Source organism: Gracilinanus agilis, chromosome 4 (assembly GCF_016433145.1).
Source record: "Gracilinanus agilis isolate LMUSP501 chromosome 4, AgileGrace, whole genome shotgun sequence".
Taxonomy (NCBI): Eukaryota; Metazoa; Chordata; class Mammalia; order Didelphimorphia; family Didelphidae; genus Gracilinanus; species Gracilinanus agilis.
Genome location: NC_058133.1, coordinates 418,441,001 through 418,456,482, shown reverse-complemented (window position 1 = coordinate 418,456,482; position 15,482 = coordinate 418,441,001). Strand labels below are relative to the sequence as shown.

The 15,482-nt window shown below is 33.4% G+C and overlaps 1 protein-coding gene across 1 annotated transcript in view; it reads left to right on the top strand.

Moving 5' to 3' along the window:
- Window positions 1-15,482, top strand: part of TFB1M (transcription factor B1, mitochondrial) — a 74,827-nt gene that overhangs the window by 28,540 nt on the left and 30,805 nt on the right. Inside the window, exon 5 of the mRNA XM_044671743.1 lies at window positions 14,042-14,161. Within this exon, the coding sequence (XP_044527678.1) occupies window positions 14,042-14,161 (120 nt within the window). The remainder of the gene's footprint in view (window positions 1-14,041; window positions 14,162-15,482) is intronic.

Here is a 15,482-nt window from a genome sequence, read left to right as displayed (position 1 = left end):
GAATAAGAAAAATAGTATATTCTATTACATACACAGAGGACATGGGAAGGGGAGGGGACAAATACTATTATATTATTATAACTATTGTAAGAAGGAGAGGAAGAGAGCATTAAGAGGCAATTTTTAAACCTTACTCTCAGTGTAATCAACCTGGAGAGGGAAGATAAATCAAACCAAAAAATAAATAAGAAAGAGGTAAGAGAGGTGAATGAAGTCCTAGAAAAAATAGATTTAATTGATATATGGAGAAAAACAAATAGGGACAAAAAGGAATACACCTTCTTTTCATCTGCACATGGTACATTCACAAAGATTGACCATGTAATAGGGCATAGAATCATGGCAAACAAATGCAAAAGAGCAGATATAATAAATGTAACCTTCTCAGATCATAATGCAATAAAAATAATAATTAGTAAGGGCACCTGGACAGGCAAATCAAAAACTAATTGGAAATTAAATAATATGATTCTCCAAAACCAATTAGTCAAAGAAGAAATCATAGAAACAATCAACAATTTCATTGAAGAGAATGACAGTGATGAGACATCCTACCAAACTCTGTGGGATGCAGCCAAGGCAGTACTCAGGGGAAAATTTATATCCTTGAGTGCATATATTAACAAATTAGGGAGGGCAGAGATTAATGAATTGGGCATGCAACTCAAAAAACTAGAAAGCAAACAAATTAAAAACCCCCAGATGAAAACTAAATTAGAAATACTAAAAATCAAGGGAGAAATTAATAAAATCAAAAGTAAAAGAACTATTGAATTAATAAATAAGACTAGAAGCTGGTATTTTGAAAAAACAGATAAAATAGACAAAGTACTGGTCAATCTAATAAAAAAAAAGGAAAGAAGAAAACCAAATTGACAGTATCAAAGATGAAAAGGGAGACCTCACCTCTAATGAAGAGGAAATTAAGGCAATCATTAAAAACTATTTTGCCCAATTATATGGCAATAAATATAGCAATCTAGGAGATATGGATGAATATTTACAAAAATATAAATTGCCTAGATTAACAGCAGAAGAAATAGAATACCTAAATAATCCCATATCAGAAAAAGAAATTGAACAAGCCATCAAAGAACTCCCTAAGAAAAAATCGCCAGGGCCTGATGGATTCACAAGTGAATTCTATCAAACATTCAAAGAGCAACTAATCCCAATACTATACAAATTATTTGATATGTTAAGCAAAGAAGGAGTCCTACCAAATTCCTTTTATGACACAAATATGGTACTGATTCCAAAGCCAGGGAGATCAAAAACAGAGAAAGAAAACTACAGACCAATCTCCCTAATGAACATAGATGCAAAAATCTTAAATAGAATACTAGCAAAGAGACTCGAGCAAGTAATTAAGAAGATCATCCACCATGATCAGGTGGAATTTATACCAGGAATGCAAGGATAGTTCAACATTAGGAAAACCATCCAAATAATTGACCATATCAACAGTCTAACAAAAAAAAAATCACATGATTATCTTAATAGATGCTGAAAAAGCCTTTGACAAAATACAGCATCCATTCCTATTGAAAACACTGAAAAGTATAGGAATAGAAGGACCTTTCCTAAAAATAATAAACAGTATATACCTAAAACCATCAACAAACATCATATGCAATGGGGATAAATTAGAAGCCTTCCCAATAAGAACAGGAGTAAAACAAGGATGCCCATTATCACCTCTATTATTCAACATAGTACTATAAACACTAGCAGTAGCAATTAGAGAAGAAAAAGAAATTGAAGGTATCAAAATAGGCAAGGAGGAGACTAAGCTATCACTCTTTGCAGATGATATGATGGTATACTTAAAAAATCCTCGAGAATCAACTAGAAGCTTGTAGAAATAATCAACAATTTTAGCAAAGTTGCAGGATACAAAATAAATGCACATGAATCATCAGCATTTCTATATATTTCCAACACATTAGAGAAGCAAGAGGTAGAAAGAGAAACAACACTTAAAATCACCTTAGACAATATAAAATACTTAGGAATCTATCTACCAAAACAAACAGCAATTATAGGAAAACAACTACAAATCACTTTCCAAACAAATAAAACTGGATCTCAACAATTGGAAAGCTATTATAGATTGCTCATGGGTAGGATGAGCTAACATAATAAAAATGACAATTCTACCCAAATTAATTTACCTATTTAGCCCATACCTATCAAACTACCAAAAAACTTCTTTACTGAATTAGAAAAAACTATAACAAATATCATTTGGAATAACAAAAGATCAAGAATATCAAGGGAAATAATGAAAAAAAAATGTGAAGGAAGGTGGCCTAGCAGTAGCAGATATTAATCTATACTATAAAGCAGCAGTCATCAAAACAATATGGTACTGGCTAAGAGACAGAAGGGAGGATCAGTGGAATAGACTTGGGGTAAATGACATCAGCAAGACAGTGTATGATAAACCCAAAGAGCCCAACTTTTGGGACACGAATCCACTATTTGACAAAAACTCCTGGGAAATTTGGAAAACAATATGGGAGAGATTAGGTTTAGATCAACATCTCACACTCTACACCAAGATAAATTCAGAATGGGTGAATGACTTGATTATAAAGAGGGAAACTATAAGTAAGTTAAGTGAACACAGAATAGTATACTTGTCAGATCCCTGGGAAAGGAAAGATTTTAAAACCAAGCAAGAGTTAGAGAAAATTACAAAATGTAAATTAAATGGTTTTGATTATATTAAACTAAAAAGCTTTTGTACAAACAAAAACAATGTAGTCAAAATCAGAAGGGTAACAACAAATTGGGAAAAAATCTTTATAACAAAAAACTCTGACAGGGGTCTCATTACTCAAATATACAAGGAGTTAAATCAATTGTATAAAAAATCAAGCCATTCCCCAATTGATAAATGAGCAAGAGACATGAATAGGCAATTTTCAGGTAAAGAAATCAAAAGTATCAATAAGCACATGAGAAAGTGTTCTAAATCTCTAATAATTAGAGAAATGCAAATCAAAACAACTCTGAGGTATCACCTCATACCTAGCAGATTGGCTAAAATGAAAGAAGGGGAGAGTAATGAATGCTGGAGGGGATGTGGCAAAATTGGGACATTAATGCATTGCTGGTGGAGCTGTGAACTAATCCAGCCATTCTGGCTGGCAATTTGGAATCATGCTCAAAGGGCTATAAAAAAATGCCTACCCTCTGATCCAGCCATACCATTGTTGGGTTTGTACCCCAAAGAGATCATAAATAAACAGACTCGTACGAAAGTATTTATAACTGGGCTTTTTGTGGTGGCAAAGTACTGCAAAAGGAGGGTATGTCCTTCAATTGGGGAATGTCTGAACAAATTGTGGTATATGCTAGTGATGGAATACTATTGTGCTCAAAGGAATAATAAACTAGAGGAATTCCAGGTTAACTGGAAAGACCTCCAGGAACTGATGCAGAGCGAAAGGAGCAAAGCCAAAAGAACACTGTACACAGAGACTGATATACTATGGTAAAATCGAATGCAATGGACTTCTGTACCAGCAGCAATGCAATGACCCAGGACAGCTCTGAGGGATTTATGGTAAAGAACGCTACCCACATTCAGAGGAAGGACTGCAGGAGAGGAAACATATAAGAAAAACAGCTGCTTGAACGCATGGGCTGGGGTGTACATGATTGAGGAGGTGGACTCGAAACTACCACACCAATGCAACTACCAACAATTTGGAAATAGGTCTTGATCAAGGACACATGATAAAACCAGTGGAAATGTGTGTCGGCCATGTGGGGGGGATGCGGGGGGTGAAGGGGAAAGTAGGAGCATGAATCATGTAACCATGTTAAAAATGAATATTAATAAATGTTTAAAAAAAGTAAAAAAAAAAAAAAGAAGAAGAATGGTTGGCCAAGTTCACAACTGCAACAGAGCATTAATGTCCCAATTTATCCACATTCCCTTCAGCATCATTTTCCTTTTCTGTAATGTTATCCAATTAGATAGGTATGAAGAAGTACTTGAGAGTTATTTTAATTTGAATTTTTCTAAGCAGTAGTGATTTAGAGCATTTTTTTCATGTTACTACTGATAGTTTTGATTTCTTGTGAAAATTACTTCTCCGTATCCTTTGACGATTTATCTACTGGGGAATGATTCATATTTTTATAAATTTGGCCCAATTCTTGGATTTTTAAGATATGAGGCCTTTATAAAATAAAACGTTTAGTGAAACTTTCCCCACCCCTCCTCCCCCCCATTTCATGCTTTCCTTCTAATTTTGGCTACATTAGCTTTGTTTCTACAAAAGCTTTTTAATTTCTTGTAATCCACATTATCCATTTTACTTTCCATAATCCTCTTTATCTCTTGCTTGGTCATAAACTCTTCCTTTGCCTTTAGGTCAGATATATTTATTCTTGAGGGTTTTTTAAATTATGTTTATTTAATTAATTAATTTATGATGTTTTTCTCTTAGGTTACATGATTCATGTTCTTTCCCTCCCTTCCTCCCTCCCCCCTCCTGTAGCCAACAAGAATTCCACTGGGATTTATATGTGTCATTGATCAAAATGTATTTCCATATTATTAATATTTGCAACAGAGTGATCATTTAGAGTCTACATCCCCAACCATTTCCTCATCGAACCATGTGACCAAGCAAATGTTTTTCTTCTGTGTTTCTCCTCCCATAGTTCTTTCTCTGGATGTGGACAGCATTCTTTCTCATAAGTCCCCCAGAATTGTCCTGGATTGCTGCTAGTAGAGATGTCCATTGTGCCACAGTTTATCAGTCTTTGTGTACAATGTTGTCCTGGTTCTGCTCCTTTCACTCTGTATCAATTCCTGAAGGTCGTTCCAGTTCACATGGAATTCCTCCAGTTCATTATTTCTTCTAGCACAATATTATTCCATCACCAACAGATACCACAATTTGTTTAGCCATTCCCCAATTGAAGGGCATCCCCTCATTTTTCAATATTTTGCCACCAAAAAGAGTGAGGCTATGAATATTTTTTACAAGTCTTTTTCCTTATTATCTCTTTGGAGTACAAACCCAGCAGTAGTATGGCTGGATCAAAGGACAGGCAGTCTTTTAAAGCCCTTTGGGCATAGTTCCAAATTGTCTTCCAGAATGGTTGGATCAATTCACAACTCCACTAGCAATGCATTAGTGTCCCAATTTTGCCACATCCCCTCCAACATTTATTATTTTCCTTTGATGTCATATTAGTTAATCTGCTAGGTTTGAGGTGATACTTCAGAGTTGTTTTAATTTACATTTCTCTAATTATAAGAGATTTAGAACACTTTTTTCATGTGCTTTTTGATAGTTTTGATTTCTTTATCTGGAAATTGCCTATTCATGTCCCTTGATCTTGGGGAATGGCTTGATTTTTTTGTAAGGTTGAATTAGCTCCTTATAAGTTTGAGTAATTAGACCTTTGTCAGAGGTTTTTGTTATAAAGATTTTTTTCCCAATTTGTTGCTTTCATTCTAATTTTGGTTGCATTGCTTTTGTCTGTACAAACCCTTTTTAATTGAATGTAATCAAAAGTATTCATTTTACATTTTGTGATATTCTCTATCTCTTGCTTGGTCTTAAAATCTTTCCTTTCCCATAAATCTGACAGGTATACTATTCTATGTTCCCCTAATTTACTTATAGTTTCCTTCTTTATATTTGTCATTCACCCATTCTGAATTTTTATTGGTGTAGTGTGGGAGATGTTGATCTAAACCTAATCTCTCCCATGTTGTTTTCCAGTTTTCCCAGCAGTTTTTGTCAAATAGTGGATTTTTGTCCCAAAAGCTGGGATCTTTCGGTTTACTATCTTGCTGAGGTCATTTACCCCAAGTCTATTCCCCTGATCTACCCTTCTGTCTCTCACCAAGTACCATACTGTTTTGATGACCAGTACTTTATAGTACATTTTAAGATCTGGTACTGCTAGGCCCCCCCTCCACATTTTTTTTCCATTATTTCCCTTGATATTCTTGATCTTTTGTTCTTCCAAATGAACTTTGTCATAATTTTTCTAATTTAGTAATAAAAAAAGTTTCTTGGTAGTTTGATAGGTATGGCACTGAATAAGTAAATTAATTTGGGTAGGATTGTCATTTTTATTATATTAGTTCATCCTACCCATGAGCAATTAATGTTTTTCCAATTATTTAGATATAGTTTTAATTGTGTGGTAACTGTTTTATAGTTGTGTTCCTATAATTCTTGTGTTTGCCTTGGCAAATATAGTCCTAAATATTTTATATTGTTTAGGGTAACTTTAAAGGGTATCTCTCTTTTTAACTCTTGCTGCTGAGTTGTGTTGGAAATATATAGAAATGCTGATGATTTAGGGTTTATGTTGTATCCTACAACTTTGCTAAAGTTGTTGATTATTTCCACTACCTTTTTAGTTGATTCTCTAAGATTCTTTAAGTAGACCATCATATCATCTGCAAAGAGTGATAGCTTAGTCTCCTCATTGCCTATTTTAATACTTTAAATTTCTTTTTCTTCTCTAATTGCTACTGCTCATGTTTCTAGTACAATGTTAAATAATAGAGGTGATAATGGTCCTCCTTGTTTTACTCCTGATCTTATTGGGAAGGCTTCTAATTTGTCCCCATTGCAGATGATGCTTGCTGATAGTTTTAAATATATACTACTTATATTATTTTTAGGAAAGGCCCATCTATTCATATACTTTTTAGTGTTTCAATAGTAATGAGTGTTGTATTTTGTCAAAGGCTTTTTCTGCATCTATTGAGATAATCATGTGATTTCTGTGAGTTTGGTTGTTCATATGGTGAGTTATGTGATGGTTTTCCTAATATTAAACCATCCTTGCATTCCTGGTAAAAATCTCACCTGATCATAGTGAATAATCCTTGTGATCACTTGCTAGAGTCTTTTTCGCTGGAATTCTATTTAAGATTTTTACATCTATATTCATTAGGGAGATTGGTCTGTAGTCTTCTTTCTCTGTTTTTGGTCTGCCTGACTTTGGAATTGGTACCATATTTTTGTCATAAAAAGAATTTTGTAAAACTCCCTCTTTGCTGATTTTGTCAAATAGTTTGTATAGTATTGGGATTAGTTTTTCTTTAATGTTTGATAAAATTCACTTGTTAATCCATCTGGCCCTGGGTATTTTTTGTGAGTTCTTTGATGGCTTGTTCAATTTCTTTTTCTGATATAGGATTATTTAAGTATTCTATTTCCTCTCCTATTAACCTAGGTAATTTATATTTTTGTAAATATTCATCCATATCCCCTAGATTGCCATATTTATTGCCATATAATTTAGCAAAATAGTTCTTAATAATTACCTTAATTTCCTCTTCATTGGAGATGAGGTTGCTATTTTCATCTTTGATACTCTTTATTTTATTTTTTCTTTCCTTTTTTTATTAGATTAACCTGTACTTTATTTTATTTGTTTTTTCATAGTACCAGCTCCTAGTCTTATTTATTCAATACTTCTTTTACTTTCATTTTTATTAATTTCTCATTTGATTTTTGTGATTTCCAATTTAGTTTTTATCTGGGGATTTATAATTTTTCTTTCTAGTCTTTTAATTTGCATGTCCAATTCATTGATCTCTTCCCTCTCTGATTTGTTGATGCATGCACTCAGGAATATAAAATTTCCCCTGAGTACTGCTTTGGCTGCATCCCATAAATTTTGTTATGATGTATCCTCATTGTCATTCCTTCAATGAAATTATTAATTGCTTCTGTGATTTGTTCTTTAACCAACCAATTCTGGCAAATCATTATTTAATTTCTAATTAATTTTTGATTTGCCTCTCCATGTACCCTTACTAATTATTTTTTATTGCATTATGATCTGAAAAGGTGGCATTTATTATTTCTGCTTTTTTTATGCCCTAGGACATGATCAATCTTTGTGAATATACCATGTGCTGCTGAAAAGAAAGTGTAATCCTTTTTGTCCCTATTGATTTTTCTCCATATGTCTAGTAACTAATTTTTCTAAGATTTCATTCACATTTCTTACCTCTTTCTTATTTATTTTTTGGTTTGATTTATCTAGAGTTACTAGAGGAAGGTTCAGATCCCACACTTGTATAGTTTTACTATTTCCTCTTTAAGCTCCAGTAATTTCTCCTTTAAAAATCTGGATGCTATACAATTTGTTGCATACATGTTGAATACTACTATTGTTTCATTCTCTATACTACCTTTTATCAGGATGTAATTACCTTGCCTATCTCTTTTAATCAGATCTATTTTTACTTTGTCTTTGTCAGATATCATGATTGCAACTCCTGCCTTCTTTTTCTCAGTTTAAACTCAATAGATTTTGCTCTAGCCTTTTACTTTTATCCTATGTGTGTCTATCTGCCTCATGTGTGTTTCTTATAGATGACATATGGTAGGATTTTGGTTTCTAATCCATTTTGCTATCTGCTTAGGTTTTATGGGTGATCCATTCACATTCAGAGTTAGGATTTTCACCTATGTATTCCCCATCATTTTGATTTCCTCTTTTAATCCTGCCCTTTCTTCTTTCACTATTTCCTTCCACACCAGTGTTATGTTTTAATCAGTCCCCCTCTTCCCCACTGTTAGCCCAGAAGTCTGATTGTGAGTTTTTTAATGCCCTAATAATAATGGTCATTTTTCTGTGAAAGTGCCATGTGCAGCTGAGAAAAAGATATACTCTTTTATATTACCATTCAATTTTCTCCAAAAGTCTATTATATCCCAACTTTTCTAAAATTTTATTCATTCCTTTAACTTCTTTCTCGTTTATTTTATGGTTAGATTTTTCTAGTTCTGGCCCATTAAGGAGATTCAGTGAATAGTAGATGCTGCTTTTCAGGGCCCTTGCTCCCTTGCAGACAAAAGTTGTTCTCTCTCTCCTGGAACTTTGACTCTACAGTTGATATAGGGAGTGGAATTGCCAACTAGCACTCAATCCTACACTTAGTGTTAGCAAAGGGGTCCTCTGTCACCTTTTTCTGACCAGTTGTCCAGTCCCCTACCATTTCTGGGCAGAGAGCTCCTTAAGCTTTTGCTGCTTCTGTTGCCACCTCCAAGGCTAACAGTTTGTGTTGCCACCACATGGACTGCAGGTCAACCAGTACCCCAACATCACAGACCTCTCCTTCTGATCTCTTAAGTTGTCTGGCTAGGAAAATGTCTCATCTTCATTTTTTTTTTTGGCTCTGCCACTCTAGAATTCAATTTGAGGCATTATTTTTAAATTGTTTAGAGAGGAATGTTGAAAGAGCTTGACTGTAGTGCTTCCTTTCCTCCTCCATCATGGCTCTGCCCCTAGAAGTTCCCAAAAAGAGAATTTTGCATTTGATCCTGGAAACAATAGGGAAGGCTTTGGTTACATCTGTGCTTCAAGGAAATTAACTTGGCAACTGAATAGAGGATTATTGGAGAGAGGTAGACAGACTTTAGCAGGGTATTGCAGTAGCACAGGCATGAGGTGATGAAGGTCTGCCCCAGAGTAGTGGCAGTCTCAGAATAGAAAAGGGAGCAGCATATTTGAGAGATGTTGCAAAGGTCAAATTGACAGGCATTGGCAACAGATTGGACAACAGAAGATGATAAATAATGTGAGATTGAGGAATACTTCTAGGTTGTAAGCCTTATAGACTGAAAGGATGGTGAAGCTCTCTATAGTAATAAGAAAGATAGGAAATTGGGAGGGTTAGGGGAAATGATAATGAGTTTTGTTTTGTATGTGTTGAGTTCAACATTTCACCTGGTGCAAAATGTCTGAAAAGCAGTTGGAGTTGCAGGTTTGGAGGTCAGCAGAGAAGTCGGGGAAGGATAGTTACATCTGAGAATCTTTAGCACAGACATGGTAAAATCAATGGTTGCTGATAAAATCACCAAGTTATGGTATCTAGAGGAAGAAGACAAGAGGACTCAGTACAGAGCTCTAAGGCATACCTGTGGGTAATTAAAGATGATCTCTCTGGGGATCCAGCAAATGAAATTGAGAAGTGGTCTGATTGGTAGGAGAATCAGGAGAGAAAAAAAGTATTTAGGAGGAGAGAGTCATTAGCAGTGTGAAAGGCTTCAGAGATGTTAAAAATTGAGAAAAGAAAGGCCATTACATTTGGCAATTAAGGATGTTATTGGTAGCTTTAGAGATATCAGTGTAGGTAGAACAATGAGGTACGAAATCAGATTATTGGAAGTTAAGAAGAGTATAAAAGGAAAGAAGGTAGGAGTATGCTAGTGTAGACAGCCTTCTCAAGAAATTTCACCATAAAGGACAGAAGAGATATAGGACACACAAATAGTGTGGAGAGAATGATCATGTGAGGGTTTTTTAAGGATGAGGTGAGGCATGTATATAATATTCACTAAATATTTTAATTGAATCAAGAGATTTCAGTTTATGCTTTCTTTCCTTCCTGAGTTGACAGCCTTTGTAAGCAGTAATAAGCTATGTAATTAATATACATTTCAGAGATCTTAAGTGTAGGAAGATGGTAAGCTCTTTATCTTTTGAAGTGTTGAAAATTATGTAGACATATCCTTCTTACCCTGTGAGCTAGTAGAAGGAATTATTGTATCCATTTTACAGACAAGGAAAATATGATCAGAATATTTCAATGACTTACATACTTATGTCATCTTTATAGTGATGACTATGACTTGGCTTCTTGCTGTTACTCATTCTTCATCACCATGGTATTGATGTGAATGAGATCCTTAGTTTTGGCATATTTTCATTAAACTGTCATTTCTTTATCCACATGAAAAGATCCCTATGAAACTTTTTTCCTATGTTAAATTTCTAGGTATAAGGTTTTTATGTAGGACTTTTAGATAGTCTTGACACATGATTAAAAAGAAAGTTTTCCAATCTAAAAGCATGTTTTGACAATGTGTACATTTTAACTGAAATCATATACAACTTTTGCAAAATTTCATGTGAATTTTTCCCATGAAGTTGCTAAAATTGTTGTTTACCTGTAAATGTTCTCTTTCATGTAAGTCCTGTTTTGATGCATGGTCATAACATCCAGATAGATGACCCTTGGCTTTTGTAGGTGATACCAACACATCACATAAATTCTGACAAGTCCTATCAAGCTGGAATTGTTTCATGTATGAGCCAGGTAACAGCCTATATGTCTGTTAACTAAAAATGAGTATTTAGTTTACAGTAGTTCATCATGAGAAGGTTGGCCACCGTGGAATGACGTTTTTGGTCACAACAACTCACAAAGACTGTAAAGTTTTGGACAAATATTAAACTGGCATTTTAAAGTCTTGAGATCATAGGATTTAGAGCTGAAAAGAACCTCAAGGATAAACTTGACCCACCCAAGCTCCTAATTTTATAGATAAGGAAGTTAATACCCAGAAAAGTTAAGTAAACTACTAGATCACACAGGTAGCATATGGCAGATTTAGGATTCAATTCCAGGTCTTCTGACATGTGACTGTCTATCTCCTACACCATTTCATGAAGCCCTATAGCAGGTGCTTTAATGTAACCAACATAGTGCCAGATCTCTAAGAACAAATAACCTAATAATTTTCTCAAGAAAATCTGCCAAGAAATGCCATAATTATCATAAGCAACAATGATTCTTACTTATTGAGGATGATAATATTAGAAAAGTCTAACTAATAGAATGCTTTTTAAAAGAAATTCAGGTTTATTTCAATTATTCAACCAAAGCTCACAAAAATATTAGTAACTACAGGTCTTTAGGGACTTACATTAATAATAAACAAAAATAATTTCCAGTTGACCAATTATTTGCATATATTCCATATTGCTTCAAAACTGTTTGTTCTTATAAATTATTTGAACATGTTTCCTGTTGCTTTGTTTATAATGTTTATTTGCTTAGTCACATCTTTCTAGATAGAATAGGGGGAAACTTCAGTCCCAATCTCCGCCCAAATGATTATAAACCCCATTTTGAGATTTAACTGTATAATTAATCTTTGCTGCTTAACTGATCTTTATTTTAGACCTACCATAGGTCTCTATTTTCTGCTTTAGAAAAGTTTGGCATTCATTTGAAAGTCATCTATCATTTGAGAGTTTTATATAAATTCTACAGCAGTATGAAAGTTTTAGGGATTATTTTTGTTAGGTATGCATAGAATTGTTTTGGTTACTTTACAACACAAGTTAAATAGAGCCCTTCTTTTTTCTTGTATAAAATTTGAATACAAGAAATAATGAGCAGCATACTTACTAAGGGACATGTAGACATCTATACAAATAGTAACAGTTTGTTTAATAGAAGCAGAGCACTTTATCTGAAAAGAATATTAATATATTCCATTATATGAGGAACAGGTGCTCAGAGATTTAATTACCAAATAACTAACCAGAAGTGACAGAGCAGGGGTCATTTGTGGCTCTTAGTAAAGCCTTGTTTTTTTCAATTTAGCAAATACTTTTTAAGTGCCTACTCTCTGCAGAAAACTATCATCCATTCTGTGTACCAAGTAACTTTTAATTCAAATATGAAATCCATCTTCATAAATTTTATGGAGGAGTCATGAAGATAATACATAAATAACTATAAAATTATTTGATGCTTTTGGCCATTTGTAAGGAATAGCTAAGGCAGATGAGATATACTGTCTCTAATGTCTACCTGCTGTAGCTTTTCAAAGATAAGTTTTATACTTGTTTAAAATTATTATGATTGTTCCAGAGAAGAAGTAATAGTCTTTTTAAGTTCTCTCTAACCTCTTATTTTTTCCATGCTTAAGATATACTGCTCTAAGTTTAGAGGTTAGAAATTTTCTTGTACTTATAATTAAAGAGTTTGGTGTTCTGGCCTTTTGTTGTTATAATAGTTTATCCATAGAAGATTTTTGAGTTTTTTGTAGGTTTGTGAATGGCTTATTAACCACAGAAATAGCTGTGACCTATGAATAGGACATTAGAAGCTGACGCTAAATCTGTAAAATCTTCTACATAGCACTTCACTACTCTTAGATCTCCATTTCTTTCTCTAATAAATTAGAATAAATATATATATGCTACTTTCTGTTCAACTGCAATGTCTTTAGATTAATTTAAAATAATTATATTATTTAAAAAGATATAATTACATTATCTAGGCCTTGGAGTTCATAAGAAGAATATTTTTAATTCCTATTCTGTTATAAAATATAGGTATTCAAAAATATTCCTAAAGACAATACTGATAAGCCCAATTAAGTACAATATAATAAAATATAATTATGTGTAAAATCCAAAATTTAGATTTTAAAAATTAATTTTATAAATACTTTGGACAAGGAACAGTTAAATAATAATTCATCTAATAAAGACTTGATTGTTTTAGTGTTTTCTAGAAACTCATTCTGATCTAACTGTGATATGGCAGCAAAAAAACCTAATTTGATCTTAGGCTACATGAATAAAGAATAAGCTCATAACAGAACAAACGATTGTCTCCTTGTACTCTCCCTTAGTAAGAGTATGTGTTCTATTCCATATTATAGGAAGAGCTCTGACAGGTTGCAGAGAATTTGAAAGAAGATAGCCAAGGGAGCTATACTTTGTTATAGAGGCTGATCTTGCACCGTTGATACATACTGACAATGTGACTTTGAACATAGCACTTGAGCTGTAAATTGCTCACTGCCCTGAACCACTCCTAGGCAGAAGTGCTCATGTACTTTGGTGGAGGGAGTTTCAGCATTTAGCATTCCCAATTTCATCAGCTATATAGGCAGTTAGGCAATGCAATGGGCCTAGAGTCAGGAAGACAGTTCAAATTCAATCTCAGATACATACTAGCTGTATAATTCTGAGCAAGTTAATTTCCTCATATAAAATGGAGATAATAATACCAACTACCTCCCAGAGTGGTTATGAGGATAAGATGAGAATATATTTGTAATGTACTTTTCAAACCTATTAATAAGCACCTACTTTATTTTTTCAAAATGATCACCAATTTTCCACATACATAAAAGTACACATAAATAATCAAACTTTTATTCTGTTTAGTCTGATTGATTTAATTCTGTACTAATGTGGCAGCCACTTTTTTTTTTTCTCTTAGAGACTGACTGCTGGTACAGGAAATAAACAACGAAGTCGACTTTCCATCATGGCCCAGTATCTCTGCAAGGTTCATAATTCCTTTACAATTCCAGGACAAGCTTTTGTTCCTAAACCAGAGGTAAGTTTTTAATTACAGTTATTGTTACCAGAGAGAGATCAGCTTAGGAAATCTACCTCTAGAACCTAACTTACATAGCCATGCAGAACAGCTCCTTCAATTTCATTTTCTTTTTAAAAATAAAAATTATAACATTTTTTATTTTTGTTATAACTCGGATATATTATTTTTCAGAAAGATAAATCTCAAGCAAAAATATGTCATGTTGGGGTTTTTTGGTCAGTACTCCAAGTAAAGTTTTATTAAGCGGATTTTGTTTTTTAAGAGAACTCATTTTGAGGGTAACTTATTTGCAAAATAATCTATTTAGATTTTGAATGCAAACCTGTTATAGACTATTAAGTGCTAATTTATATACAAAATAGTTCTCAGGAAAAAGAAGTAATGCACTTTTGCCTTAAGAAAGGCCCAGAAATTCTCATTCGCCCTTAAAATTCTGAAATATAAAGTCCAACATCACCAGCATTATATGTTGCTACCACATAACACTGACTTTTAATTCCAGGTTTTCCTATAATTGAATTTCTCTTCATTCTCATTTTTCACATCTCTGAATAGTTCCAAGTAATATGTAACTCAAGCTTGATGACTTATAGGTCACATATATATTCAAATTAACTTGAAACTATAAAATGAGGTACAGAATTTGAACTATAACTAAGGATATGTGTATTAACTAGGTCAGCTAGTGAGAATTGAAACTAAAAGACCATCTAAACACCACTTTATCCTCCTGAAATAATCAAATACAGAAAGACCTCCACCACATTCACTAAATTGTCTGAAAAGGTGTTAGATCTGGGAAAAAGAATGAAAATTCATTTGAAAGATTCCCTTTACAAACAGGCTCCATCAAAATATTAGATTAATAACTGGTTCCTCAAGTATAAAATGAACCGGAGAAGGAAATGGCAAACACTCTAGTATCTCTGCCAAGAAAATCCCAAATGGGGCACAGCTGAAACAAATGAACAACAAACAAGAAATTACTTATAAATTTATTCTTTATCTTTTTGCTTTTTGCAAAATATTAATACAGATCCTTAATTGAACGTAATTATAGAACAAGATAGTAATCTTCATTTAAGCATTTAAGCAATCTGTTGAGTATGCTTTGGATAATTTAAAAGATTACATATTAATTTTTGCTTATGTAAAATATATCAGTGGTTGAAGCAGCTTCAATAACTTCTGCATATTTTAAAATTAGGAATCAAAATTTTAGAGTTAGTAGGGACCTTAAGATACTCTTAGTCCAGTGAGTCCCTCTATAAGAATTATCCACTACAACAAATGATCATCCACCCTCTGTTTGAAAACT